This window comes from Leptosomus discolor, chromosome 5 (assembly GCF_034619465.1).
Source record: "Leptosomus discolor isolate bLepDis1 chromosome 5, bLepDis1.hap2, whole genome shotgun sequence".
NCBI classification, from domain to species: domain Eukaryota; kingdom Metazoa; phylum Chordata; class Aves; order Leptosomiformes; family Leptosomidae; genus Leptosomus; species Leptosomus discolor.
Genome location: NC_141395.1, coordinates 47287300 through 47313171, shown reverse-complemented (window position 1 = coordinate 47313171; position 25872 = coordinate 47287300). Strand labels below are relative to the sequence as shown.

At 37.7% G+C, this 25872-nt stretch overlaps 1 protein-coding gene across 1 annotated transcript in view; it reads left to right on the top strand.

Moving 5' to 3' along the window:
- Positions 1 to 1523: 1523 nt before the first annotated feature.
- TRPA1 (transient receptor potential cation channel subfamily A member 1) overlaps positions 1524 to 25872 on the top strand; it is a 37750-nt gene continuing 13401 nt past the window's right edge. Inside the window, exons 1-17 of the mRNA XM_009953523.2 lie at positions 1524 to 1643; positions 4256 to 4418; positions 5687 to 5862; positions 7613 to 7720; positions 8140 to 8248; positions 8597 to 8742; positions 10199 to 10335; positions 12595 to 12643; positions 16928 to 17027; positions 17933 to 18033; positions 19302 to 19471; positions 19559 to 19723; positions 21007 to 21121; positions 22404 to 22570; positions 23399 to 23492; positions 24113 to 24172; positions 25551 to 25649. Of these exons, the coding sequence (XP_009951825.1) occupies positions 1524 to 1643; positions 4256 to 4418; positions 5687 to 5862; positions 7613 to 7720; positions 8140 to 8248; positions 8597 to 8742; positions 10199 to 10335; positions 12595 to 12643; positions 16928 to 17027; positions 17933 to 18033; positions 19302 to 19471; positions 19559 to 19723; positions 21007 to 21121; positions 22404 to 22570; positions 23399 to 23492; positions 24113 to 24172; positions 25551 to 25649 (2079 nt within the window). The remainder of the gene's footprint in view (positions 1644 to 4255; positions 4419 to 5686; positions 5863 to 7612; positions 7721 to 8139; positions 8249 to 8596; positions 8743 to 10198; positions 10336 to 12594; positions 12644 to 16927; positions 17028 to 17932; positions 18034 to 19301; positions 19472 to 19558; positions 19724 to 21006; positions 21122 to 22403; positions 22571 to 23398; positions 23493 to 24112; positions 24173 to 25550; positions 25650 to 25872) is intronic.

Sequence of the window (25872 nt, the reverse complement as noted above, 5' to 3'; positions counted from 1 at the left end):
GCAACAAGCGATAGGATGATAGGAAACGTCCTCAAGTTGCGCCAGGCGAGGTTTAGATTGGACATTAGGAAAAATTTCTTTACTAAAAGAGTGGTCAAACATCAGAACAGGCTGCCCAGGGAAGTGGCAGAGTCACCATCCCTGGAGGCATTCAAAAAACATGTTGATGTAGCACTTCTGGACACGGTTTAGTTGGCATGGTGGTGTTGGGTTGACAGTTGGACTTGATGACCTTAGAGGTCTTTTCCAACCTAATGATTCTATGATCCTATGAAATGTCAAGTGAAATTCAATGTTGATAAATGCTAGGTGGGTACACAGAGGAAACATAACCCTAACTACCCTTGTATGAGTCAGTACAGCATGTGAGTGCTATTTATTTATACTATCACTGCTCAGAAAAAGGATTGACTGTGGTGGAGCAGCAAAAATTCTCAGGAAACAGCTCAGTGGCATTCAAAAAAAAAAAAACAAACAGATACCTTTGTGAGCATTTAGAAGAGGAATGAAGAAAAAATTGAACAATTAGTACTATTCTTGAACATACCTTGACTTCAGCATGTAGATCTTGCCATCCCATTTCAAAAGAAACATGGAAAAGACACAGAGTAGCAGGATGAGGATGTTCAGAGATACAAAATGGCATCCCTAAGAAGGAAAACCATATGAACCAAGCCCCATCCGCAAGCAAGGAGCTGGAAGAACTTTGTGAAATTATGAGAACTAACAAGAATAAAAAAGTGAGGAACCGCTCTCCATTTCTCAAAACAAAAACACTAGGGAGCACTAAGTGAAGGTAGTGGTAAGAAAAAAAGCGCATTTTTTCAGAAACACATAATGAAATTATGGCACTTAGTGCCACAAGATGTTGTGGCACAGCCAGTATAAAATGGGTTCAGAAAGGGCATGAGCAAAATAATGGAGAATTGCCAGTTAACGGCTATTAAACAGACTGGACTGGATGCAACACCTGGTTTGGGCAGTCCTTAAACTGCCGATGGCCATAAACCACGAACACAGAGGTGTCATCCGTACGCCTCCTATTGCTTTTCCTAAGTGCCTGCCCCGGCCGCTACCTGACCTTTGGCAGGGCTGTTCCTATCACAGTAAGTAAACTCTTGGCTCTTACAAACCTTTTCCTTAAAGACGCGGCAAGAATGACTCAGTTCAACTCCCTTCAGTATTTAACCCCTTGAAACGCCTCTGGCCGCCGCCGCTCCCCCACCGGCTGCGGGGACAGCCGCCCGCCCGCCCGGCCCCCCACCCGGCGCTAGTTTAGGCGGTGACCCTCACGGGCCCGGGTTTTCGCGCCCCCGGGGGCCGCCCAGGACCTGCCTTTCGGCGGGGTGCCCGCCCCAGCGGTGAACGCTGGAAGCACCCCCGCCCACCTTCCCCGCCTCCTGCCGCCGCTTCGGCGGGGTGGCCGGGCGCGGCCTCGGAGCCGGCCGTCACTCGCTCTCTCGCCTCGCAGGTCCCCGGAGCGGGAGGGGCGGGCGCTGCTCGGAACCGGGCGGGCGGGCGCCATGAAGCGCTCTCTGCTGCGGCTCTGCCAGTCGCGGGAGAAGGCGACCGTCTCCAGCTCCTACCAGGGCGTCGTCTGCGAGGCGGATGCCGCCTCCGTCGCCTCGCAGGACGTCTTCAAGGTGCGTGCGGAGGGGCGCGGAGGGGCTAGCGGTCGCAGGGCTGGATGGTGGGTGTGAGGAACGGCCTTGGGGCAGCCGAGCTGCCTGAGGCACCCAGGACGGTGCAGGACAAGGTGGTGCCCAAGACCGGGGCTCGTGTGAGGGCGTTGGGACGAGGAGGGATGAAGGTGGAGGGTGAGGTGGGCGAGGGTGAGGTGGGGCTCTGGGGGCAGCTTTGCGGGTTGGAGTTGGTTACGTCCCAGAGACCCTTTTCTCCAGGAGACCCTTTCCCCTCAGTCGTCAGTGGAGCTGTGAGGGAAGAGCTGTGAGGGCTGGGAGACAGGCTGGGGGCTGCCCCGGCCATGGGGCATGAAGGCACAGAAGGTTGTGGTGCTGTGTGGCCCAGTCCAGACCGGGGCAGGTGGTAGGTGGCAGGTGACTGCTGAGGGGCTCACATGCCCCTGGGCACGGCTCCCCAGAAAGAGTCCCTCTCCTTGAGGGAGGTCCAGAAGTCATGATGGGAATGAGGAGATATCTAACAAAATGTCCCAAGAGGAAAGTTTAGAAGCACTATTAACGAAGGGAAAGGGAACCAGCAGCACCACCTATAAATGTGAAATTGCTGCCAGGGAGGATATAACCTCTTCCCTTTTCCATAAATAGTAGGACAAGAAGTGATGTATTTATATTGCAGCTAGGGAGACCTAGACCAAACGTTAGGGAAGCTCTTTTTAAGGGTAAGAATAATTAAGTGAAAGAAGAGGTTGCCTATGGGACATATGACTTGGGTAACTTTGGAGGAGGCTAAACAAATTTGACAAATTACGTGCATGGGTTTAAAGACCTCTTGAGATCATTTCCAGACTTGTTTTCTGTATGCTAGCTATAGTCCTGAGGAACACCTCTTCAGCATAACACAGCTGGGCACTCTGGTGGGTGATCTGCCACTGCAGAGCTGTTCAGGCAACGGAATTGCTGTTGTTTAAAATAGCTTGCTTTGCTGTGTTGAACCAACCAAAATACTGAGAAGACCTAGCTGATAGTTTCCTTTCCTATTTTGTTAATGAAACCCTGCAGTATTGGCTGAAAAATCTTATTGTTGTTGATAGAAATTAGCATCATGTCACACTTCAGCCACTTTTTGTCTTACATTGACGAAAATTCCAAAGTAAAGAGTGGCAAAATGTGGTCTAAATCAATAGAAAGATTTGAAATTCACAATTAAAATTAAGTTAGACTATTGGAAGGAATAGAAGATAACTGGACTCTGTAATAACGTTGTCTTAAATAGCTTTTCAAGGTGTATGAACATATAGATATTTGTGTATGTAATTGACCTCTTATTTTTATGACAGTTAGGTCATCTTAAATACCCTTTCCAAAGAGTTATCACCTGTTTTCTGTCAGCTTTTTCTGACTGCACTTTTGAAGCAGATGCTACCCATGTATTTGGCCCCAGACTTCTAAATTTTTAAACACATTTGTAACATTATTCATGTGAGTAACCTCACTGAGGTCAATGGGACTGTTAAGCTGAAGGAAGTTAAACATGTGTTTAAGCATATGAATGGGCTGCCTGGTAATGTGTATTTGCTTAATGACAGCAAAAATTGTTGAATCTTTGTGGCTCTGAGTATCCTGGAGAGCAAAGTTTTCCTTTTCTTTTGCAGCTGAGGAGAGAACAGAGGTTTTAGGTGTTTTCCTTTTTTCATGCTTTACTTGCTTACACATCTTTGTGAAGGTTTGCGTTACTTTTGATATGCATTTTTCTCTTTTTCTGTCTCCCAATTTTGTTGAACTGTTTTTCTTCTTGCCTGTTAATTTTTTAATAACTTGTTTTTAAATTCCTGTGCATTCTACTGCAATCATTTTTTTCGATCACTTTTCTTCAGATACAAGTATGGGTTTTGAAACACTCATAACAAAAATATTTGGAGAACATCATAAAGTAAGAATCAGCAGGGTTTCCATAGTGGGCTGTGGTTGCACACAGGGAGGTATCAAGCTGTCAGTGGGCTGAGCTGTTGGAGGGGGTTTTATTGTATTACGCCATGAAGATGCTGGATTGTTTCAGACTGAGGTAGTAGCCCGCGGGATGCTTTTAGGATACTGCTGAAATTAAAGAACTTATTGGTTGCTCTGACGTAAAGAACATCACAGAAACCTGACGACTGAACTTGAAAGACCAGGACTTAATATCAGTCTCTGTAGAAAGATCTAGAAAAGGAATTTATCAAGATTATTAATTTTTCCTCTCTGTTGAATTCATTTGACATGGCCACGGCTGGAGAGAGAATATACAACAGTAAGTGATGAATTTGCTTGTTTGAGGTTTTCCATGGTGGAGGGAGGATCTTGAGCTCACTACAGAAGACAAATAATGTAATCAAGATAATTTCCTTTTTTGTTAATTTTGCACTGTTTCTCATCTCAATCTGCTTTTGCAATCAATTAAATCAACCTGAGTTTCACTGTCAACTCAATCTGATCAGGATTTGTGTACTTCTGTATGCAACTAAACAGTTGGGAGAGAATTATTGAGTGGTAACATGCCCGCAGTAACACATTACAGCATTTCTAAAAACTTGCCTACTAGGAGAATGAGAAGATGAGAATATTTGTGTCCAAAATAGGTGATTTCAGATGGAAGTGCCTGTAGGCTACGGAGCTTCATTAAGAAGAATCGTTCTGGGCTTACCAAAGTGGATGAATTAAATGCCACCCCACTGCATCATGCTGCAGAAGGAGGTCAAATAGAATTAATGCAATTGATCATAGACGACTCTTCCTGTGAAGGTAACTCACATTTTATGAACTACTTCATTTAACAGAATGAAAAAGTTCAATAATCAAAGTGTTTGCTACCCAGCTGAAGCAGAACCGGTATGTGTCATCTACGTTTATAGATTTAAATATAGGTCAAACCGCCTGACACAGTTTGCAGTGTCTTGGGTGTGGTTTGGGTTGCCCTTGTTACATTAGGACTGTTTCCTCTCTAAGGCAGTGAATCGGTATTTTGTTTGGAACTCAGATTTACAGTATTCAGATATGAAAAAGAAAACTGCAGTGAAGTACAGTAGGCCTGACTTTGTCTTCTTTATTTATGTTACCTGTCTTTTGTCACATTTCTAATACTGGAAATGTAAAAGAATTAATTTGGTTTCTTATACTTGTCATTCAAGTTGTCATCACAACTTGCTTACTTAATAGTGGGGAAGAATAAACATTTGATGAGATGGGCTGTCTAAAGATATTTAGGGAAGAAGTGGTAAGTTGGAGAACATGGGGCCTTAAATGGCAGAAAAACATTCTGTGTGAAAGGTGTTATTTAGTAGTTATTAATAAACATTGTGAGCTACATAGGACTCCACTGACAGACAGTGGGCTACTGAGCACATATACAATGGCCCTGAAATCTCATTTTTTCGCCTAATGATGACAAATCTAATTTTAGATTATTCTGGCTGAAATCTGTTCTTTTTCTTTTCAGTATATAATTATTGTCTTAATTTTTTAGAATATTTCTTGACGTTTATTTGCAATTTTGAAGCTCAAAATGTATGTGTAGAACAGACCAGTTTTGTAACTGGTGTGAACTGATTTACTTCTGTGTTCTCAAGTGAATCAGAATAAATATGGTCTTTAATCTTTTACAGTTTGCAGGCACTTATTGTCTCTTGTTTTCATTATTCACACTCACTTGCTCTGTGCAGCCCCTAAAGAAATAGCTGCAAAGTCAAATAAGATAGGAAAGAGAAGAGACAAGGCAAGAGGGAATTCAGGTAACTCTTGGGTGGAGAGAAAAAAGGTATATAATAATGGGCAATAAATAGACAGGTGTTTTACCTCTCCTGTCTCTCTAACCAATACCGTGGATTCAGCATGATATGTAATCAATTTGACACAATGCACTGCATAACATGCAATCTTTCCCTTTTTCTCTTCAAAGAAATGCAGTAGCACAGACCTAAACCTCCCCTGAAGACAGTTTATCAGTGCAATCAGAACATTTGATGGTTTTGCTTTCATTTTGGTTTGGTTTTGTTTTCTCTCCTTTGACCTAGTATTAAATGTGATGGATTCTTCTGGAAATACTCCACTGCACTGGGCCACAAAGAAAAACCAGGTTGAAAGTGTTAGTTTGCTTCTCAGCAGAGGAGCCAATCCAAACATTCTCAACTCCAATATGATGGCACCTTTGCATATGGCCGTGCAGTCCCTGCACAATGAAATTGTTAAGGTAAGTCTGAAGTCGCATCAGTACAGAGGCTTGATAAGTAGCTCAACAGTGGCTGCCTGCAGAACACCAAGACCTTCTTTATATATGCTGTATCTCCTCATATGCTTTGTTTAGTGGGCAGGATGTGTAACATACTATGTTTATAGAAATATTTGTGTCTTCTTAGCACAGCAAGTAAAATGTAACTTGCTGATTCATATAAATACTGATATTTGTGCTATTATAGTAGTCGTTGTGTTTCGCAGACAATTCAATTTTCCAAACACAAGGAATTTTATTTTAAAAGGTTCTTTTTAACAATAGAATTGGGTGTAGGCATGTGTTATTTCAAATGTTTATGTTCTGATTTGATTTTGTACATTTGTCTAGGGAGTCGTTGAAGCATCAAAATTTTCTTGAAACTAGTGGTTTTTTTCTTAAAATTAGACTAAAATTAGTCAGAAAACACAGTTCTTAAAACCGACATTTTAATAATCATTTTAATAATAGCAGAACTAAAGCTGCAATTAAAAATCACAAAAATATGTTGTGAAGAAATTACTAAGGGCACCATTTTGAACATTGTAAAATAACAACAGCATTGAGATTTTAAGCAGCGTAATTTTTTCATCATTTGTCCAAGTTCAATGAGAATGTTTTCACTCCATATGCAGCATTTGGATAGAATTTTAGCATTTGCAAAGTTTTTGAATTTCCTAGGTGAATACAACCTTAACGCCACATCATTTACTTTTTCACCTTTAAGTTGTCTTTTTTTTTAGTTCATTCAAACAAAAAGCAAAACATACTCCTGTATTCAAGACTTAAAATCCTTTAGAGATTTTCAATGCTAAAATATTTCGCTGTCCTCACATCTTTTACAAAATCCATATTTACTATGAATTAAGAACAACAAAATCTGAAATTTTTTAAGAATGAGTTTGTATCAAGTTCTGGCTTTGGGTTATTTTACAGCTCTGCTGTTCCTTAGATATGTGCTCTCATTTTTTCCCCACTCTGTTGTTCATTCAAGCTAATTCTCCTTTGGTTTCTGTTGTCAAATTGCACGAAAGTGATTAAAATGTGCCAGTTTCTCCCGTTCAGAAAAATGCATTGGAACTACAGAAATACAATTAAGTTCATGTGTAGACAGAGGAATAAACATGCAGTGCAGCATGGTCATTATCATTTCCAGATCCTTTGCTTCTCAAAAAATGCTGGAAGCAGTCATGGCAGTACTTGGTGTTACCGGTAGCTCAGTGTTAGCTGTTAACTTAGGGAGCAAAGCAGGAATTCAGAACTGGAAGGGTCCCTGTTTTCATCATCCCGTCTCCCTCGGTCTTATATAACTGTCCAAGACGCCTAATCCAGCAGGGTCTACAACATTGACCCTTTCCAAGGAATACAGAATACTACAAGACATTATAACAAGCTTCAGTTGAAAATCCTTGTCTGTAATTTGCTACAGAAAAGATTTTCTCCTGATGGGTAAATTGTTAAATACAACTTTAGGATAATCTGCAGCTATGTGCAGTGTTTATCCTAGTTACCCAGCCTTCTCCTGTAAATAATTTTGCTTTCTCTGTTTTCACCTGCACATTTTTACATTCTCCTGCACTTTCTCCATCCTCTGCCTGTGTTTTGTGGATCACTGGCGTGCAAAAAGAACAAGTCGCAAGAGTGCTATGGGGAGTAAAAACACAAGTAATGGAATATGCTTTTGTTGTTGTATTTGCCTTATGGTTGACTGAATGTTTTCTTAAATGTTTAGATTTTAGTCCAGCATAGCAGTACAGATGTTAATTTGGAAGGTGAAGCAGGGAACACACCTATAATTGTAGCATGTTACAAGGATAATCCGGAAGCACTGACACTCCTGGTAGGTATAAATCCATCATCGTTTGATGTGATTCTGTTTACCTTGATGCAGTGTTGTTCTGTTCCTGTGTTCTGTCTTTGTTCAATGGAGGAAGGTTAATCACGAACCTAATATTCAAGTGACTTAGTAACCTATGCAAAGTCACTTGAATTGAAACTTTAGTCTTTTAAAGGCATGTATAAATATATCTGAGTGCCAAACAGAAGAAACTTGAACTAATTTTGAAGGTTATCGGAACACGAAGGGAAGCACATGCATGTATAGATGTATGGATATAACATACAAAAGACGTTTGTATATAAACTTCACAATGCATATACAACACAAAAAAAGGCGACAGCTACTCAGGAGACTGCATCTGTAATAGTATGTTCATAATTTTCTCTGTCATTAGGCTATAACCAGGCATTATTTTTCAGATTGAAAATGGAGGGAAAATTTGTAAACCGAACAAAACGGGATGTATGCCTATCCATGCAGCTGCATTTTCAGGTGCAAAAACATGTATGGAAATTCTTTTAAAAAAAGGTAAATATGTTGTTCCCAAGCAGCTATTTATAGTAATGTCACCGATTTACGGCTTTAATTCTCGTAGAATTGTGCAAACAAGCACTTCAACTGTAACTGAACCCACAGGAAGTTAATGCAATTATTCTTATGGGCAATTCATGCTAGTAACTTTTGCAGGACTGCAGCAGCAGCTTAACTGCTTTCCTAAATGACTGTCTGCCCGTTGTTTAATGATAGATGTGAAAAGTTCATGCTTTGAGTGGGGCAGAATATTATTCCACAGTTAATATACTTGTTTTGAAAGCCTTTATATCTTCTGTTATCACATTCTTGCTTAAATAAATTCCATTTATTTTCATCTCTCAGGTGAAGAATTGGGTCACTCTGCTAAAACCCACATCAATTTTACCAATAATGGAAAGTGCAGTCCACTTCATTTGGCAGTTCAAAGTGGGGACCTCGAAATGATCAAAATGTGCATTGAATTTGGAGCCCAAATTGATCTAAAACAGGTAAAACTCGGAGTGGAGGGAAACATAATGTTGATAAAACCTAGGTATCTCTAACTCTCTGAGTGGTGTGGAAAAAGTGAGCAGATAATCATTGCTCACTGTCTCTTCCAATGCAAAACCTAGGGAGCAGCAAAATAAAACAAGACTTTGGTTCAAATCAGGCAAAATATCAGGTTTCTTTACACAAGTTACATAGGATGTTTTGAGTATGAAAAGTTTTCATGGATTCAAGATGCATTTGGGCAGATCCACAGAAGAAAAAACAGTCCCGAATACAACAACATCCCCTCTGGCTCTGGAAGTCCTTGAGTCATTAACAGATGGAGTCTGGGAGAGCACCCTGGAGAATGGTATGGCCTTCACAGACTCTTTACTCTGCAACTGCTATCATCCCTTCCCAGAAATGGGATCTTCAGTCTGACCCTTTCTCATCATCCTTGTTTATCCTCAGCACTGCCCTGGCCTTTACAGTATCTTCTTTGTGAGCAAGCACAAAGTTGTGATACTACTACTGCTACTGTGGCACTGTTGGTGCAAGGGCCTATGCCCGGCTTTGTGATGAATGAACATTTCTGAAAATATCTATTGTTAATCAAATACTTTGCAAGGCTGAAATCAACTCGTGAGAGCAAAGATAAACATGGTTTAGCCTTCTTGTATTGGTTCAATTCTTCGAACATGCAGCTTTTGAATGAGGTGATTAAAGCTGCTGATTTTGTGACGGGTAAGATTGTTTTGAGAATGCTTATGGCATTGTGGAAAAGCCCATTCCAATGCATTCACTGAAATGTTCCTGTTCTAAAAAGGAGAAAGTCGAAACCCTCAGGCGTGTATCAAAGCTAGTTTGTCCCATCTAGCTGTATGAAATCCTGTTTTGGTGAATATTGTTCTAAGCATTTATTTATTGCTTAATAATTTTATGATTGTCTAGTTTAGAATAATTTAATAATGTATTAGACCAAGTTATTTTTAACCTGAAGAAAATTTTGTTCAAGAATGACTTCTAAGAAAGATTCCATTTAAGGAAGTCAAAAACATTTTAAAATAATGCATTTTCTGTTTTATATAGGCACATTCATTTGCTTATTCATTTGTACTGGTCTACCAATGGTTTCCTGTAGTTTTCCTTTGCTTCATCTCTCATATTAGAGGATTGTCTGTGTGTCTGTTTATTAATTCAAATACCAAAAATTGTTGAGGCATTATCTTGTATCTAAGGCACTTGGCATAGAATAGCAAGAAGCTTTGTAGTGATCCTTTAAAACTATCTCTTTAGTCTTTTCTGGTCTTTAAGATCTCTTTAGAGTTCCACTGCTTTAGTTAAAGACTAAAATTTCATTGCTTGCATTGCAAGAAGTCTCAGCATTTAGGAGTTATGAATCCTGGGCTAGGATAGGTTGGAGATTAGGTTGTTGGGGTTTAAATATTACAAGTTGTTTTATTTTCCCATTTACAGAATGAAAAATGCACAGCACTTCATTTTGCTGCCACTCAAGGAGCAACTGAGATTGTAAAGTTAATGATGTCATCCTATGCTGGTGAGGAATCCATTATTGATGCTGTAGATGGGAATAAGGAAACATTGCTTCACAGGTAGGAGGCTGCTCTGCCAGACTTCACTATAAATTGTGAGCCATGATATTCTTAGTTATTCTGAGCATCCAATTATACTTTCTATAGTATATTTTGGAACACCCTTCTACATGGGCTGGAACTTCTCCATGGGATGAGAGATGGTTTTAGTACAGTATGAAAGGTTTTAGTACAGAGTGATAATTTGGTCAGAATGTTAAAGATTCTGGTGCTGCTATCAAAATCAAAACAGTTCCAGTTACTTTGGAACCACGTCAAGGAATAGTCACTAACAGATTGTATTGAAATTTTAGTCAAATAAAGTGGTAGGTTAACAAGTTTATGGAATTGTTAACAGCTTCTGAGGTTGTGGAACAAATGCCCTCGTCTAAGAGGGTTATGTTCTCCAGAAAATGAATGGAAAATAATATAAACAGTTTAAAAAAACATGTCCCCCCAAATTATCTTATACCTCATCAGCTATAAGTAGATGTTGGTACACTTCCCTATGACTACAAAGTTGCAGACGGCGTTTGTGTATATAATAATCCATTAGACTTCTTGTCTTTCACAGTCCATCTGAAGCCAGAGCACTAGACTATGGAGAAATTTCCTCAGTCTTCTGTAGCAGAAAGACGCTTAGTTAAATGGGCTGGCTACCAGCTCTGTGGAAGATAGTATATTTCCCCATCTATACATTTTTGCAAGAAAGATATGTCTCATTGCATTTAAGTGTCATAATTTTACAGTGTTTTTCTACAAGGAGTTTTACAATATGAAATAATCGGTATAAATTCAGAGGCAGTGGAGATGATTGTTCTCTGGACACTGTATAAAGTGGAATGATTCAAAGATACTTGAAGAAATTAAAAGGAGAGTGTGTTGTAAAGTTAAGATAAGGTTTGAGTACACTTGGAAATGCTACTGTGACAGAAAATGATTTAAGACAAAGTGATGACAGAATGCCAAAGACAATTGTACAGAGCCAACATACTACTTAATAGATAACTGGCTGTCATATCCATGAAAATGATTGTCCTTGGAAAAAGAATGCTGCTCTTTTACTCCCTGTATCTCTGAAACAGGGAAAAAATATTGTCAAGAATCATCAGAAAGGTAGAAAGTCACCCAAATCTCTCAGAATATAAATAAACTGAATAGGAATGTTAACTTGTTGAAGTGAAGGATCAGTGAAGCATAGGCAGGACTTGATACTTTCACATTCCTACTGTCATGTTTCCATCTAAATATTTTATAAAATTACTTCGCTTTCTCTTCAGTCACCTTGGAATTTATTTTGGGTGTGTGTGAAACATTCAGTATTTATGCCTGGAGAGGTCTTCTATAGATAATGGAGGCATCTCTACTTATTTGGAACCGTGACATGATTTTTAAAATATGTCTTTTGAGTAATCAGTTCTGACTATAGTACATCCAGTGTTACCACCTCTTACAATGCTAAGGGAACTCTTATCTTTGAGATACAGTACAACCTTGGAACTGTCCTGTGTTGCTCATTGTGTCAGAATATTTAATAGGGGTCTGACTAGGGATCTGAAAGCATTTAGAGAGTGTATATTAACTACGCTTCCTGCTTTGACCATTTTTTTCCTATAATACATAATTCAATGTCTTATTGTAGAATAAAACCTGAGAATTTTTCGTATGTTTAGAGAGCTTTAAAATATTTTTAGTAAATTAATGTATGTCACTGTAACTTATATCAGTATATTATATTTTTTCATATTTTTTTGTGTAGACTTGCCTGCTGCTGTTAGAATACATGTTTAGCCGTTGCCATTTTAACCCCACTCTTGCATTATTACACAAAATATATAACAAGTTATTTTTGAAGATCAGATCAATGAAATGGATTTGAGGCTCTAGGCCCGCCTGGAACAAACTGAGTCTGAAGTTTATGGAATTTGATATTGACCTTGTGTGGTACAGTAAAAGATCTGACATATGAAATGGCTGGTTCTGTTAAAAATCAGTGGTAAAATGCCTGTTGACCTATCAATGAGGCCTTTGTTTCCCACGGAAAGTTTTCAATGTATTAATTGAACTGAACTTAGTTTAAAAACAAAATTCCATGACAAAACTGAAAACTATTTATTAAAATGAATTATGTAATAAAGGTATCTTTTTGTCTCTTTATTTTAAAAATGTATTTATTTGAAAATATTAGAAAATGCAGCAAATGGAGAAAAATGCTACCCTTTGGCTTGAAATTTCACTGTCCTTTCTAATGCTACTGTATTTTTGCATTTTTCCCCACAGGACAGCATTGTTTGATCATTATGAACTGGCGGAGTATTTGATTTCAATGGTAAATATTTAATCAAGCAACATGTTTATAGAGATTATTGCTATCTATTACTACAGGTCTGCATAGACAAATTCATAAAGGAGCATGTTTTCTCAGGTATAGGTTATTTAGACATATAAATATATATTTCATAATGCAACAGTACTAGGGTAGTTACAGTAATACAGTTTCATAACGTTACAGTACAAGGGTAATTATGGCTCCATAACAGTATCCCACAGTTACAGAGGATGAAAACTTGCAATTTTATTTCCATTTTACTTACTCAAAAAGGTTTCATAAACGCCTTTTACCAAATATAACAAACTGGTTCAATCATCCTCACTTTTAGGATTAGGATATGAAATTTGAAACAGATGCTAAATATGCATTGAAGTTAATCTGATTTTTCCAGAAATAAATCCTTTCTGGATTTGCTATGTACATATGAAGTATGTATGTGTTCATATGTACATATGAATGTACATACATGAAGGATGTACATACGATTGTTCTGGGATCACATAGCCATGTATTGAAGTTTGTGCATGATCTACAAATATTTTTTACTCTGTGTAGTTCGGTTATATTTCTTTACTGAATGATTATGAGAGAGAAAGAGAAGAAATGTAACTGGGGATGCTACTGGCTATGCTCCAGGTGTCCATTTGTACCAATTGAACTAATGCTCATATAACCATTATATGCCCCACTCTGATGAGGAAACTTTCAGAAATCAGCAGACTTCTTTTCCATTTTATATGTTTAGATTTTTACTTAGTTTTGTGACAATTATAGTAAGAAGAATTCTCTTCCACTTACAGTTTTACTTTTCTCAGAAACTTTTTTATAGGGATTGGCTTTAGTCAGAACTAGATGTTGTGCTTATTTTTAATTCAAATGTGATATGGCGAGGTATGACTGCTTAAACTTGTCTGACAACACCACCTGTCTCCAGAAGTTATTACCTGATAAATACAGGCACAAGTTTTTGCATGTGGAGGCTTGTGTGCTCAAAGTGTTAGAGAAAATATCTTTAACACTGCATTTGATAAGAACAAACTTTTTTATTCCTTAACTGTATTTTGACTGGTTTGGTCTCTTTTATAAAATCTATGCTAAGGTTTGTTTGGCTTTCCATATAAAGTATATCAGTTTTGAAGTTTTAGGACAGTTTTCATTTGCCGTCTATGGGAATGGATCAAAATAGCCTATGATGGCATGACTGGCTGGGTAGATGAGGGGAGAGCAGTGGATGTTGTCTAACTTGACTTTAGGAAGGCTTTTGACACTGTGTCCCATCACATCATCACAGGTAAGCTTGGGAAGTGTGGGAGAGACAAGTGGACAGTGAGGTGGGTTGGGAACTGGCTGAAGGACAGAGCTCAGAGGGTTGTGATCAGTGGCGCTGAGTCCAGCTGGAGGCCTGTAACTAGCAGTGTTCCCCAGGGGTCAGTACTGGGTCTGGTCTTATTCAGTATATTCATCAGTGAGCTGGATGAAGGGACAGAGTGCACCCTCAGCAAGTTTGCTGATGACACAAACCTGGGAGGAGTGGCTGACACACCAAAAAGCTGTGCTGCCATTCAGCGAGACCTGTGCAGGCTGGAGAGCTGGGTGGGGAGGAACCTGATGAGGTTCAACAAGGGCAAGTGTAGGGTCCTGCAGCTGGAATAACCCCATGCACCCGTACAGGTTGGGGATCGACCTGCTGGAGAGCAGCTCTGCGGAGAAGGACCTGGGAGTGCTGGTGGACAGCAAGTCAACCATGAGCCAGCAATGTGCCCTTGTGGCCAAGAAGGCAAATGGTATCCTGGGGTGCACTAAGAAGAGTGTGGCCAGCAGATCAAGGGAGGTTCTCCTCCCCCTCTACTCTGCCCTGATGAGGCCACATCTGGGGTACTATGTCCAGTTCTGGGCCCCCCAGTTCAAGAGGGACAGGGAACTACTGGAGAGAGTCCAGCAGAAGGCTACGAGTATGATGAGGGGACTGGAGCATCTCTCTTATAAGGAAAGGCTGAGGAGGGACCTGGGTCTGCTTAGCCTGGAGAGGAGAAGACTGAGAGGGGACCTTATCAATGCTTATAAGTAGCTAAAGGGCAGATGTCAAGAGGATGGGGCCAGGCTCTTAGTTGGTGCCCAGTGACAGGACAAGGGGCAACGGGCACAAACTGGAGCACAGGAAGTTCCGCCTCAACATGAGGAAAATCTTCTTTACTCTGAGGGTGGCAGAGCACTGGAACAGGCTGCCCAGGGAGGTTGTGGAGTCTCCTTCCCTGGAGATATTCAAAACCCACCCGGACGCGATCCTTTGCAACCTGCTCCAGTTGACCCTTCTTTAGCAGGGGGTTGGACCAGATGATCTCCAGAGCTCACTTCCAGCCCCCACCGTTCTGTGATTCTGTGACTTAGCTGATACCCTAGCAACTTTCCTGCATCTTTCAGTGTTTTTTTCTTTCTTGTGTACTGGACAATTTAGCATTGAGGTGTCTGGTGCTTCCTGAATTTACTTCATTAATTTTATTGAAACATGCTTATTCAAAGTAATTTCGCAGTTTTTTGTAACTGCAAGTTACAAAAAGTAACTTTGCAAAGAAAAAGCAGTAATTTTACTCATTTCCTTGCTTTTTTTTTTTACTTCCTTTTTCCCCTTTCTCTTCCTTTGTCTTCACTAAAGAAAAATGGAAGATTAAATTGGTATAAATACTATTGGATATTTACAAAATTTGCATAATATTTATTTTTATTAATATATTTTAAATTCATATATATGAATGTATAAATGCAAAAGTAAAAGGAGTTTGGAAACTCATTTTACAGACTCTTAATCGAGCTGTATGGTAAATGTGGTGAATATATGTGGCCATGTATAAGTTTCTCCTTATTGTGATGAATAATGATGAATGCTGCTGAATTCATTTTGCTGAAGGCTGAGCAATGATGTTAGCTGGAGGGAAGGTGATTAAAGATTGTGTTATTAACTGGAAATTGCTCTCCTGTATTCACTGAAATGAAAGAGCCACTTGGATAAAAAAGGTCTGTGTTTCTTTGATTAATAAGAACAATTTTAAGAGTTTGTCTGACCTTGTGGAAAGGTAACTGGGGAAAGGGTCCTGCATGAGCTACTCCCAAACGTTTCATCAACATACACTGGAAGCTTCCTGTTCTCTGTAGTAAAGTAATCATTGTACATTTATTAAATGTTTCTTATTACTACAGTACAGGTTTTACCATCCTGGAAAGTAAATATTCTCATGATTATGATTAATTCTGTCTCGAATTAGGACTGGACCGAAAGATGATTCAAGTTAATGGAAAAACTCGCATTGATTTTTTTTTTCAATGATCTTTGGATATTATCCGAAATAAAATAGATTTTTTTGTGTACTTATCCAATTTGACTTACAATTCAATGCTTAGAAAAATTATATCTAAAACATCATAAAATATGCATGCATCTGATTGGTTCATTTTACTTGTATCTTCATATTCCCTTGCTGGTGGGGTTTTTTTTAGATAGCTGTGTTTATTCTCATAGTATTTTGCTAATATGATCATAGTGATAATGTGACAGTAGTGACCATACTGTCCTGGTAATATGCATCCTGTGCAAAAATAGGCAGAACAGCAAAACTGGGCATTTGCCAGAATATCTCATTCCAGGCCTTGTCCTTTCCCGAAACGTCATATCAAAAACCTTGAGCTTGGAGAATAAAAATGTGTCTGCTTTTGATACAGCTACTTTGGGGTCAAAATTAACTTGGCTTATACAGCTTATGATGAAGAATAGAAACTGAAGATAAATCAAGCTATACAGATCAAACTATACTGATCTCTGGGTACATTACTTCTTGAACAGCATTCATATAGTGCAGAGGTTCAGAAGGGTCTTGTTCTGGTACTTGTTTGATAGATAAAACCACATCATTCAAAAGGACTGCAGTTTTTATATTTTTCCAGAGCTTCAATCCCAGTATTTTCAAGTTAGAATTATGTATTTTATGTATTTAAATGCATGGAAAGGTACCCTAACAGAAGCTCATGAGTTGTGAGTTCAGTATACCTAGAAGTAAGCCACTGTTATGTAGACATCTAGATATTTATATATATATATATAGGTGACTGGGCTGTGGCTGATGGTTTGAAAACATAGTAGTGTTAGATAGAGATGTAATGTGTTTATTTAATTTGCTTATCCTGGAGTTACTAAGAATGCCTGTGATTCTGCTATGCTTATAAAGGGCATACCATTTTAAAAATTCATTTATTCGTTACTCATGATAAACTTGAAATTCTTTATTGCAGGGGGCTAATATTGATAGCGTTGACATAGAAGGTCGATCCCCGCTTCTGTTGGCCACTTCCTGTGCATCATGGAAAATTGTGAATTTACTGCTCTCAAAAGGTAAAAAAGAATATACACATGTGATATAGTACTTCCTTTGAGCAGGATTCATACATGTTAAAACTCTGCGTCTAACTTTCCTCTTAGTTTCAATTCAGCACTTCAGCATGCAGTCCGGGAGCAGCTGAGCTAAACAACTGCACAATGCTGATATCACCTGTGATAAAGGAAGAATTAGTGTGATGATTTCACCCTTTGTAATACAGAGTCAACAGGCTGTAGAAAAATGTGTGTGCCATGTGTCATGCTTCTCAAGGTGGAGGTGGCACTGACACTCCATCCCTGCATTCCTTAGCAGTTCACAAAGTAAGCAGAATGTGGAATAAATACACCACTTATACAGAGTCATGTTGCGTACCAGCAATCAATCTTTAAATGTTAAAGCCCATATTTCAAGCATTACCTGTGATTTTACATAATCAGAGTCACCTTGTTGAGCTATATCTTTCAATTGCTACACTTTGGGTGCAAGCTGATTATTGTTACTATATTTCCTCTTGTTAATAGTAATATAACTCATTTTGTTAATAAGGCCTATAATAAGTTTTGAAGCTGTAGCAAGATTACCACGTTAAAAGATTAGAAGAGGTGATCAGCTGCGTCTTTAAGTTACCTCTTGATTTGTGGATTCTCAGTATCTCTGAATATAAGGGCCCCACATAATTCTTAGTGCTGCAATGAAATACAAAATGCATACATGCAGGAGGAAACAATTAAATCTGAGTGTCAGTGGAGGAGTTCTTTGTAAGTAAAATTATATATCGTTCACTCGAAACAAGATTTGTTATTTTATAGATTTAGAAACACATTTGTTCAACATTTGTTCCTTTGTCTTAAACACCATCAGTTAGTGGCAGGGGCCAGCAGTTTTGAAGTTGCTGGTATTTATTTCCATATTTATCTAGGAGCAAATGTATCATTAAAAGATCATCTTGGTCGGAATTTCTTGCATTTGACGGTATTGCAGCCTGGAGGATTACAGCATCTGAATGAGAAATTTCTACAGGTACAGTAAGCATCAATTTATGTCTTTCTGTTACGCTTACTAGAAAATATAAACAAAAAAGCAGCTAATGCGTTGTTTTGGAATTCTTGTAAAAGTTTGTGGTACTTGTTAAGTTGCTCGGTGTCACAGAAAATGGTTTGAAGAGGTACATATCTCTCATGAAAGCATTTCAAAGCCAATAATACAGTTTTCTTATTGCCAGGCAAAGGAATAACATAATCCCATAAATTATTTTGCTGTTGGGGGATTGAATAGTTCAAGAGGTAGGCAATAAAATATAGAACTTTTCACTTCTATTTTCCCAGCTTGCGTGCGGTAAAGCTAAGGGACATGCTCATATTCAGTCAAGCTCTAGGACTTAAATAACTTACAGCATAGTCTGCAGGAGCTTCTGTGGACTGGACTGTAATGAAGTCTTGCATTTAGTTTTAAAAAGGGTTTCAAACATGAATTTGTATTTGGCTATGCTGAGTTGAAGCACTCTTATTGCTAGGGCCCAAGCTCAATTTGCTAGCCTCCAGAGTTCTAGAAACAACTTTTTAAATGTGAATCAAGTATACCTGATCTTAGAATGTCTGCTGAAATCTGTAAACAACTTTGATCAGTAATGCAGAATGGATTTGACCTCCCTTTTCAGCAGGTGTAGAGAATCAATTTTAAACCACAGTGATAATTCTCAGCTGTCTGCATTGACTTCATAATTATTGATCATACTCATAATTCAGACAAAGGAGTGGAGCAGACCAGGGGAGGAGATTTTTAGTTGCTTTAAGAAAGGCTATACATAGGATAGTGTTAGACAAGGTATGGGGGAACAACAGGAAAATGAAGATGAGAAAGAGAAATGGGGGAAATAGAATTCCACTGTAAACTGCTGTTCTTGACAGCCAGAAGTTTTGCTTCTGAATACAGACTATAGACTAGGCTTATGTTCTGTATAAGCCTTCTGCTGACAGCCATGAGTATTGTGGTTGGATGGCAGCAAAGAAGAATCTCCTGTATTGTATTGTGGATGGATTGCAGTAAGGGTGCAGAGTGGCGAGCTGCTCTGTTCTTCGAAGAGTAGATGTCTGAAAAAATGGTGACCCGCGAATCAGCAGACATTAAATGCTCATTGTTGTTAAAATTTCTTTTCCTAAAGTTTTTTTCTTATTTTTAAATATTGCTTTGAAGTATTCATGCTATTCTTACAAGCTATTAGAAGCTGTGGAGCATTAGTGATACAAATGTAATTCTGTGCTTTTGGGGTTTTTTTTGGGGGGTAACAGATGGAACATATTAAAAATCTTGTAGTGGATGAAGATAATGAAGGATGCACTCCATTGCATTATGCATGCAGACAAGGTGTGGCCCTCTCCGTAAATAATTTACTCAGCCTGAATGTCTCCATCTACTCTAAGAGCAGGGACAAGAAGTCACCCTTACACTTTGCTGCCAGGTTAGTAGTGCAGTCTAGGCAATGCAATCAATGCCATTTTTCCCTCTGTATTTTTTTTACATTAATTTTTATGTTTATCTTTCAAAGCTATGGACGCATCAATACATGTCAACGACTTATAAGAGATATGAAAGACACAAGACTTTTGAATGAAGGTGATAAGAAGGGAATGACTCCCCTTCATTTGGCAGCCCAGAATGGTCATGAGAAGGTAGTTCAGTTTCTTCTGAAGAGAGGGGCCCTTTTTCTCTGGTAAGTATACAGATTTCCATTCATTAAGGCAAAGAAGATCTATCACCCTACCTTTAAATCCATCCACTGGGAAGTTAATACAATATAAATATAATATGTAAAATATTTATACATTAAGATATACAAATATAAATATACAATATAAGAGCATGTTTATAAAATATTTTTTAAACTAAGCTTATCATGCTTTCCTTCAGCCTGACACATAGAATCATGGCTAGCTGTAAAGCAAGGCTTCTAAAGCTGGGGAAACTGAGGTTTCTCTAAATCCAACTGGAATGGAAAAAGTACTGTTTTGGAAATATTATAATCATGTCAGCTTCACTCACAGGCTTGAGTAGGGATTCTTAGGGTTGGTGGTTCACAGGCAACTTGCCTTGCACACCAAGCCCTGATTTCAGGCCAAAGATCCTCAGATCATTGGCAGCTCCACAAAAGCTTCCAGGCTCTCACCTGTAAAGCCAGGATCCAAAGCTGCCAAAGTTGAGAGTCCTGCTTCCAAGGTACAATCTAGAGCTTTAACTGTCCTGTGCTTCCAAGTGCACTGCAGTGACCTTGGAGCTAGGGGCCTAAGCGTTCTGAGGACATCTTTTAGCAAACAGACCTGTCAAAAGTTCCTTGCTTGTGACTGTGGAGGACTCGCTAAATGAACTACTGTCAAACCCTTTATTTCCAGTGTCCTTAGCTGTACTTTTACACCTGGCACAGATAATATATATATGTATGTATGCATATCTATGTGTACACATATAAGTGTGTGTATATTTAGGCTTAATTTAGACTTAAATCTGGCATTTTATAAAGAAATGTCCTGGAAGCTTCTATGTGATAAAAGTCTTAATGACTTCTGTTACATTGAGATGAAGTAATATTAATAGCAATAGATTTGTGTGCTTATAATGTTTTGTATATTCACTATCTTTAAATGCAAAATTCCGTAACATGGCCGTGATCTATGTTGCATCTGTTGCCAAGTATTAGTAACAGAATATTGCAAGTATTTGTGTCATTTTCAAGTGACATGTAAGAAAATGGGCACAATCCAAATATATTCAGAAACAGAGAAGAAGAGAGAGGGAGATCCGAATACTACTATTGAGTTGAATCTTTTCCTTCCAAGTGATGCACTGATAACCACATAATAGTTGACAGAAGGCATGGACATTTCCGCAGTAGTCATGCCAAAGACAGGTTTGAGCCAAAGGAGGAAGCATTTACATTTACTTTAAATTTATAAGAAGTTATCCGTTTATAATTACTGATTTTATACTGCTACATGTAAGTGATTATAAAGGCTGGACAGCCCTGCACCATGCTGCCTTCGGAGGATACACTCGCACAATGCAGATCATTTTGGATACTAATGTGAAGTGTACTGACAGAGTGGATGAAGAAGGGGTATGTGTTCACAAAGCATTATTTGTTTCTTGTCTGCTGTCACTTCTAGACCAAACATCGGTAGTATGCTATTAGTAGTTTCCCAGTGTGCATTACATGTGTGATATTTAATTTCCTGTGGCAGATTTAAAGCCTTTCTATTTCACCAGTGTTAAAGTCTATTGCTTAGGTTAATATGATTGCTGAACTTGTTATCCAATTCTTACAAGTGGGAGACAAAAATAAATGCAAATAGCCTAATGGAAAACATAAAATACTGAGTATGTTGGACATGTCCCTTTTGCCCCTTTTACAATGCAGGAATATTTTAACGATGTGGCACAAACATTGGTAGTTTAAATTTAAGGAGCTTATATAGATTTTAAAAAACCCACTTTCAACTACAGCTCATTAACATATTGCTTGAAATTCATATGTTCTGCACAGAAATGTCCAACAGATACAGCTCCTGTCTTGCTCTGAAGTTTGGACAGATGCAGTATCTGTTGGGTCAAGACAGAACCCATTTCCTGGGTTGGAGACCTCTTGTATGAACTTGCCTAACAGTTCCCCATCAGAAAACATAGGGCGGTCCTTTTAAAGAACTACTCAGTTTCTAACACAGAATGTGTTGCTAATTTCTCTGAGAACTGGTGTTGAAAACATTTAGACTTATTAGATTAGGAACAAATCTTGCCTGGAAATTAATGAGAAGCCCATGGTTCATTCTTAATTTCCCTCAGAAAAATCTGGGTGAGTTGGGAAGGCTTTCAAAAGTCAGTTTCATTGTGACTTGATTGCTAAAACCTTCATTGCCTTACTTTTATGAAAATACCAAAGAAAAATAATGTTCCGTTTATGAAACTGTGCCTACAGATTTTCTGGCAGATTTGTTTGTATGAGCACATCTGGATGTAACTGGATGCTTCTCTTCCTGATTATCAAATGCAAGTGTTCTGTGTCTGTAGATACCATCATTTTTACCTATTTATGACTTGTAGATTGTTACTTACAAAACTAAAAGATATTAATGAATTGGCTTTTCTTACCTACAGCTAATTTTCCTCTTCAGATTTAGACGTACTATAGCTGTAGACATAGAATAAAGAACCTGTCTATAATCTCCATCAGAATCTCTGGGACAATATTCTACTTTTTAATGTTGCTAGTAAAAGTATTCAGGACTTGCAACCGAGAATAGCATTTTCCACCTTTTCAATGTGGGAAAGAACGGAAATATGTACTTCTTTTTTTTTTAAAAATTATTCTTATGGATGCATTGCTGTGCTACTTTTCTGCACAGAACACAGCTTTGCACCTGGCTGCAAGAGAAGGACATGCAAAAGCAGTAAGGTTACTTCTTGACTATGGTGCGAAAATTCTGTTCAACAAAGCAGTAGCTTCTTTTTTCCATGAAGCAATACACAATAGGAGAAAAGATGTAGTGTCTGCTGTCATTTTGCACAAAAGGTAAGGTACACAGAAAATGCTTTTTGAATGTATTTTCTGTTGTGTTTTGTTGCTTTTTTTAACTGAGGTTAAGTTCTGGAAACCTGTAGCTTAATAAGTAAGACTGAGTACATGTTTTAAAATTCTAGAGATTATGTGGTGTTCTAGTGAGAGCAAATAAAAATTGGCATAGTTGTAATGGACATCAGATATGTGGCGTGTTGTTTTCCATATTAGGTTGAGTATTCAGATCTGTTTGAAAAAAAAACATGTAGAAGCCATTAGAAATAGGTAATCCTTCCCTCTTCTTACATCATTTTGGCCTTTCACATAATGCCTCAATGCCACAGAATTTTAATCAGAATGTAAGTACAACTGATACCATTCAAGAGATTTAATTTGAAATTATTGGTTTAAACGTCACAAATATTTAAAAATGTGGCAGTTCAACTGCAGTTTGGAATATTTTGTGATACAATATAGTGAAACCCCACTTTGGGAATAAGTGTTGCAGGAACACTGCCAGTATTTTACTGTAGTTATTATTACTCACCTAATCTTGTAACTCAAGATTCCAGCTTTAGTTCAAGTTTCGTATTTTTTAGAAGGTCTTAGCATAGTTGTTGAACATAGCATTTCTGTTTAACTGATAACAGAATTAAACATGAGTCGTTCTTAGAGAAGCATCTGGAATGTTACTCAATTACCCCTGAAACAGATGATTTTCCATTTAATGGCATGTAAACTTGTTACATATTGTGATTTGCAAGATAATATCTTAAATAAAACTCAAATACTATAAAAGTAGTTAATTTAAAAGAGAAGCATTATCTTAACTCATTTTTGCAGATGGGAAGAAGCTGTTGTGACATTCTCTCACTATTCTAGTGCCAATAAGTGTCCTTTGCTGGAAATGGTTGAGTATCTTCCTGATTCATTTAAAGTAAGTTTTCTGCACCTATTAAAGAAATGACTGCACAAAACCCCTTAGTTACATTACATCATTGTTTTTCTAATGCTGCCCTCACTAATACGTATTATTATAAAATAGAAACAATATGAATTCACGAATTGATTTAATTGTATTTTAGTGATAGTTTCAGTTTGGCCAGTTTAATTGCTTTAGTATTAGAAAAAGTTCTTAGCTTCCTGAGGTCAATGGAGTTATAAAAGTAGTATAAAAAAGGAGAGTAAAAGTGCTGAAAATCAGAAGAGAATTGGGTTCAAAACCATTTGAGATATTTTCACCTTCTGAGCTGTTAAATGACACTACAGAAATGCTTTTTATTAAAATAGCAAGTGTGTATATATTCATAAACACTTCACCTTTTATACTCGTAAACTAACATGTAGCCTTATAAACTGCGCAGTTTCATTATTTAACTCCTACATGTAAACTCTGGAGTTCTATGTCTTCAACACATACACCATAAAATCTATCTGAATCGTCACTTCTGTTAGATGACTGCTGTAGTGAAGGTCATTTTCTTCAGGTATAAGCTTATTCTTTCTGATGAACGTTATCTATATCACCTTAATTCACTTTTCTATTCATCTACAAAGCTGGTTTTGGACAACTGCATAATTGAGTCTTCAGAGGAAAAGACAAGTCGAGACTTCTATGTAAGTGGATGAAAAAATTTATGAAGACAGTACGGTTTATGGTCTTAGGATGGAATATGTCACAATATGCCTGGCTCTATGTTAGCAATATGTTATTTGGATAATAAGTTAGAAAATCATCAGCTTGGCTTTTAGCTTCTAGTACTGGACTGAACTCTAATACCTCTTAAATATTTTCTGTAGTTGCAATTATAATTCTATAGTTGGTAAATTGAAATCGGCCAATATTTTAACCTGTTTTACAAATAATTCACTAGTTATTCACCAATGACTCTATTTGAATCTGTGCTTTTAATATATATTTGGCAAAAACTCAGTATTAGGATGACTTTTAAAATCACTTCGTCAGATACTAGCAATCTTCAACTATTAGATCTTTTTTTTTTCCTCAGCAAAGCCACTGATTTAATTCTCTTTATTGCCTCTGAGACACTGAAATGAACACATTTTTGACTTGAAAGTTTGGGAAGTACATGATATGTATACTTTAATATATATGTCAAGTTTTTATGTATAAGATTACACTTGTAGATGAATAGCAGATCATAGCAGAAAACAGAGGTGACTGATCTTATGCTATCCTTTGGGCTGTAAACGGCTTTTAAGTTCAGTTTCTGTTATCTTCATGCTTATGCATTTTAATAAGTATAACATTAACTTTGAGCAATCTATAAACTTTATCTTTGCTGTGTTAATTCTTGCAATCAAGCTATGTACCAGAGGTTATGGGTACTTCAAAATGACAGGGATAGAAGACATACTATCTATTTATGCTTATCAAAAGCATGCCAATCTTAAGTAGTACAATTGTCATCAATAATTCAGAGTCCGTTGTGTTACTTTTTTGTAAATTCTTGTCCCAAATCTTAAGCAGTAAGTTGCTTTCACAATGCTAAGGAGGCATGAATGTTCTACAGTTATGTTACCTTAGAAACCGTATTGAAAACCACCTTATCAATTTTTACATTGGGTTGAGTCTATGTCATTAACAAAAAACTTGCAAATTTTCTGCTACCATACATTTTCCTTATATTGTGTTATCAAAGCTGTATAACTTTTAAATACAAACTTTTCTTCAAAGTCAACATTAAAACAAATTACAGTTCAGAGAATTACTTTTTTAAACTGTAATATTTTGAGAAGAAATGTGTACTTTTTATTTTACAATTCAAAATGGCTGTTTAATCATCTTACAGTCACAGATGTGTATCTTGATGGCATGTGTTCACTGGCAGAGTAACTAACAATCAGTATAGATTAGTGTTCTAATTACTTTGACACAATATGCCTTTTTTTCTCTAAAGGATAACCTTTTTTAAATTAAGTACATTTTCTCAGTCTTAGATCGCATTTAAATGTGGGTATGTTTATTATTCAGATTGAATATAACTTCAGATATCTTCAGTGTCCCCTCACACTTAACAAAAAACTGAAGGATGGTGAAGACATTTTCTATGAACCGCTTACCACTTTAAATGTAAGTTCTTTATTTTACTCTGACATCATTCCATGCTGTCTTGCTTTAGACAAAATCAAGAGGTTTGACTGTTTTCTTCATCATATTTCTTCTCCAAATCCTGTAACTCTGTGTATTTAAAGTATACTGGAATGAAGTATGGGCCAAAGTTCTTCTGGTCTAAGTAATAAATAACATTTCTTTTAGGTTTAGTTAAAAATTCTTAGTTCATTTAAACAGCTAT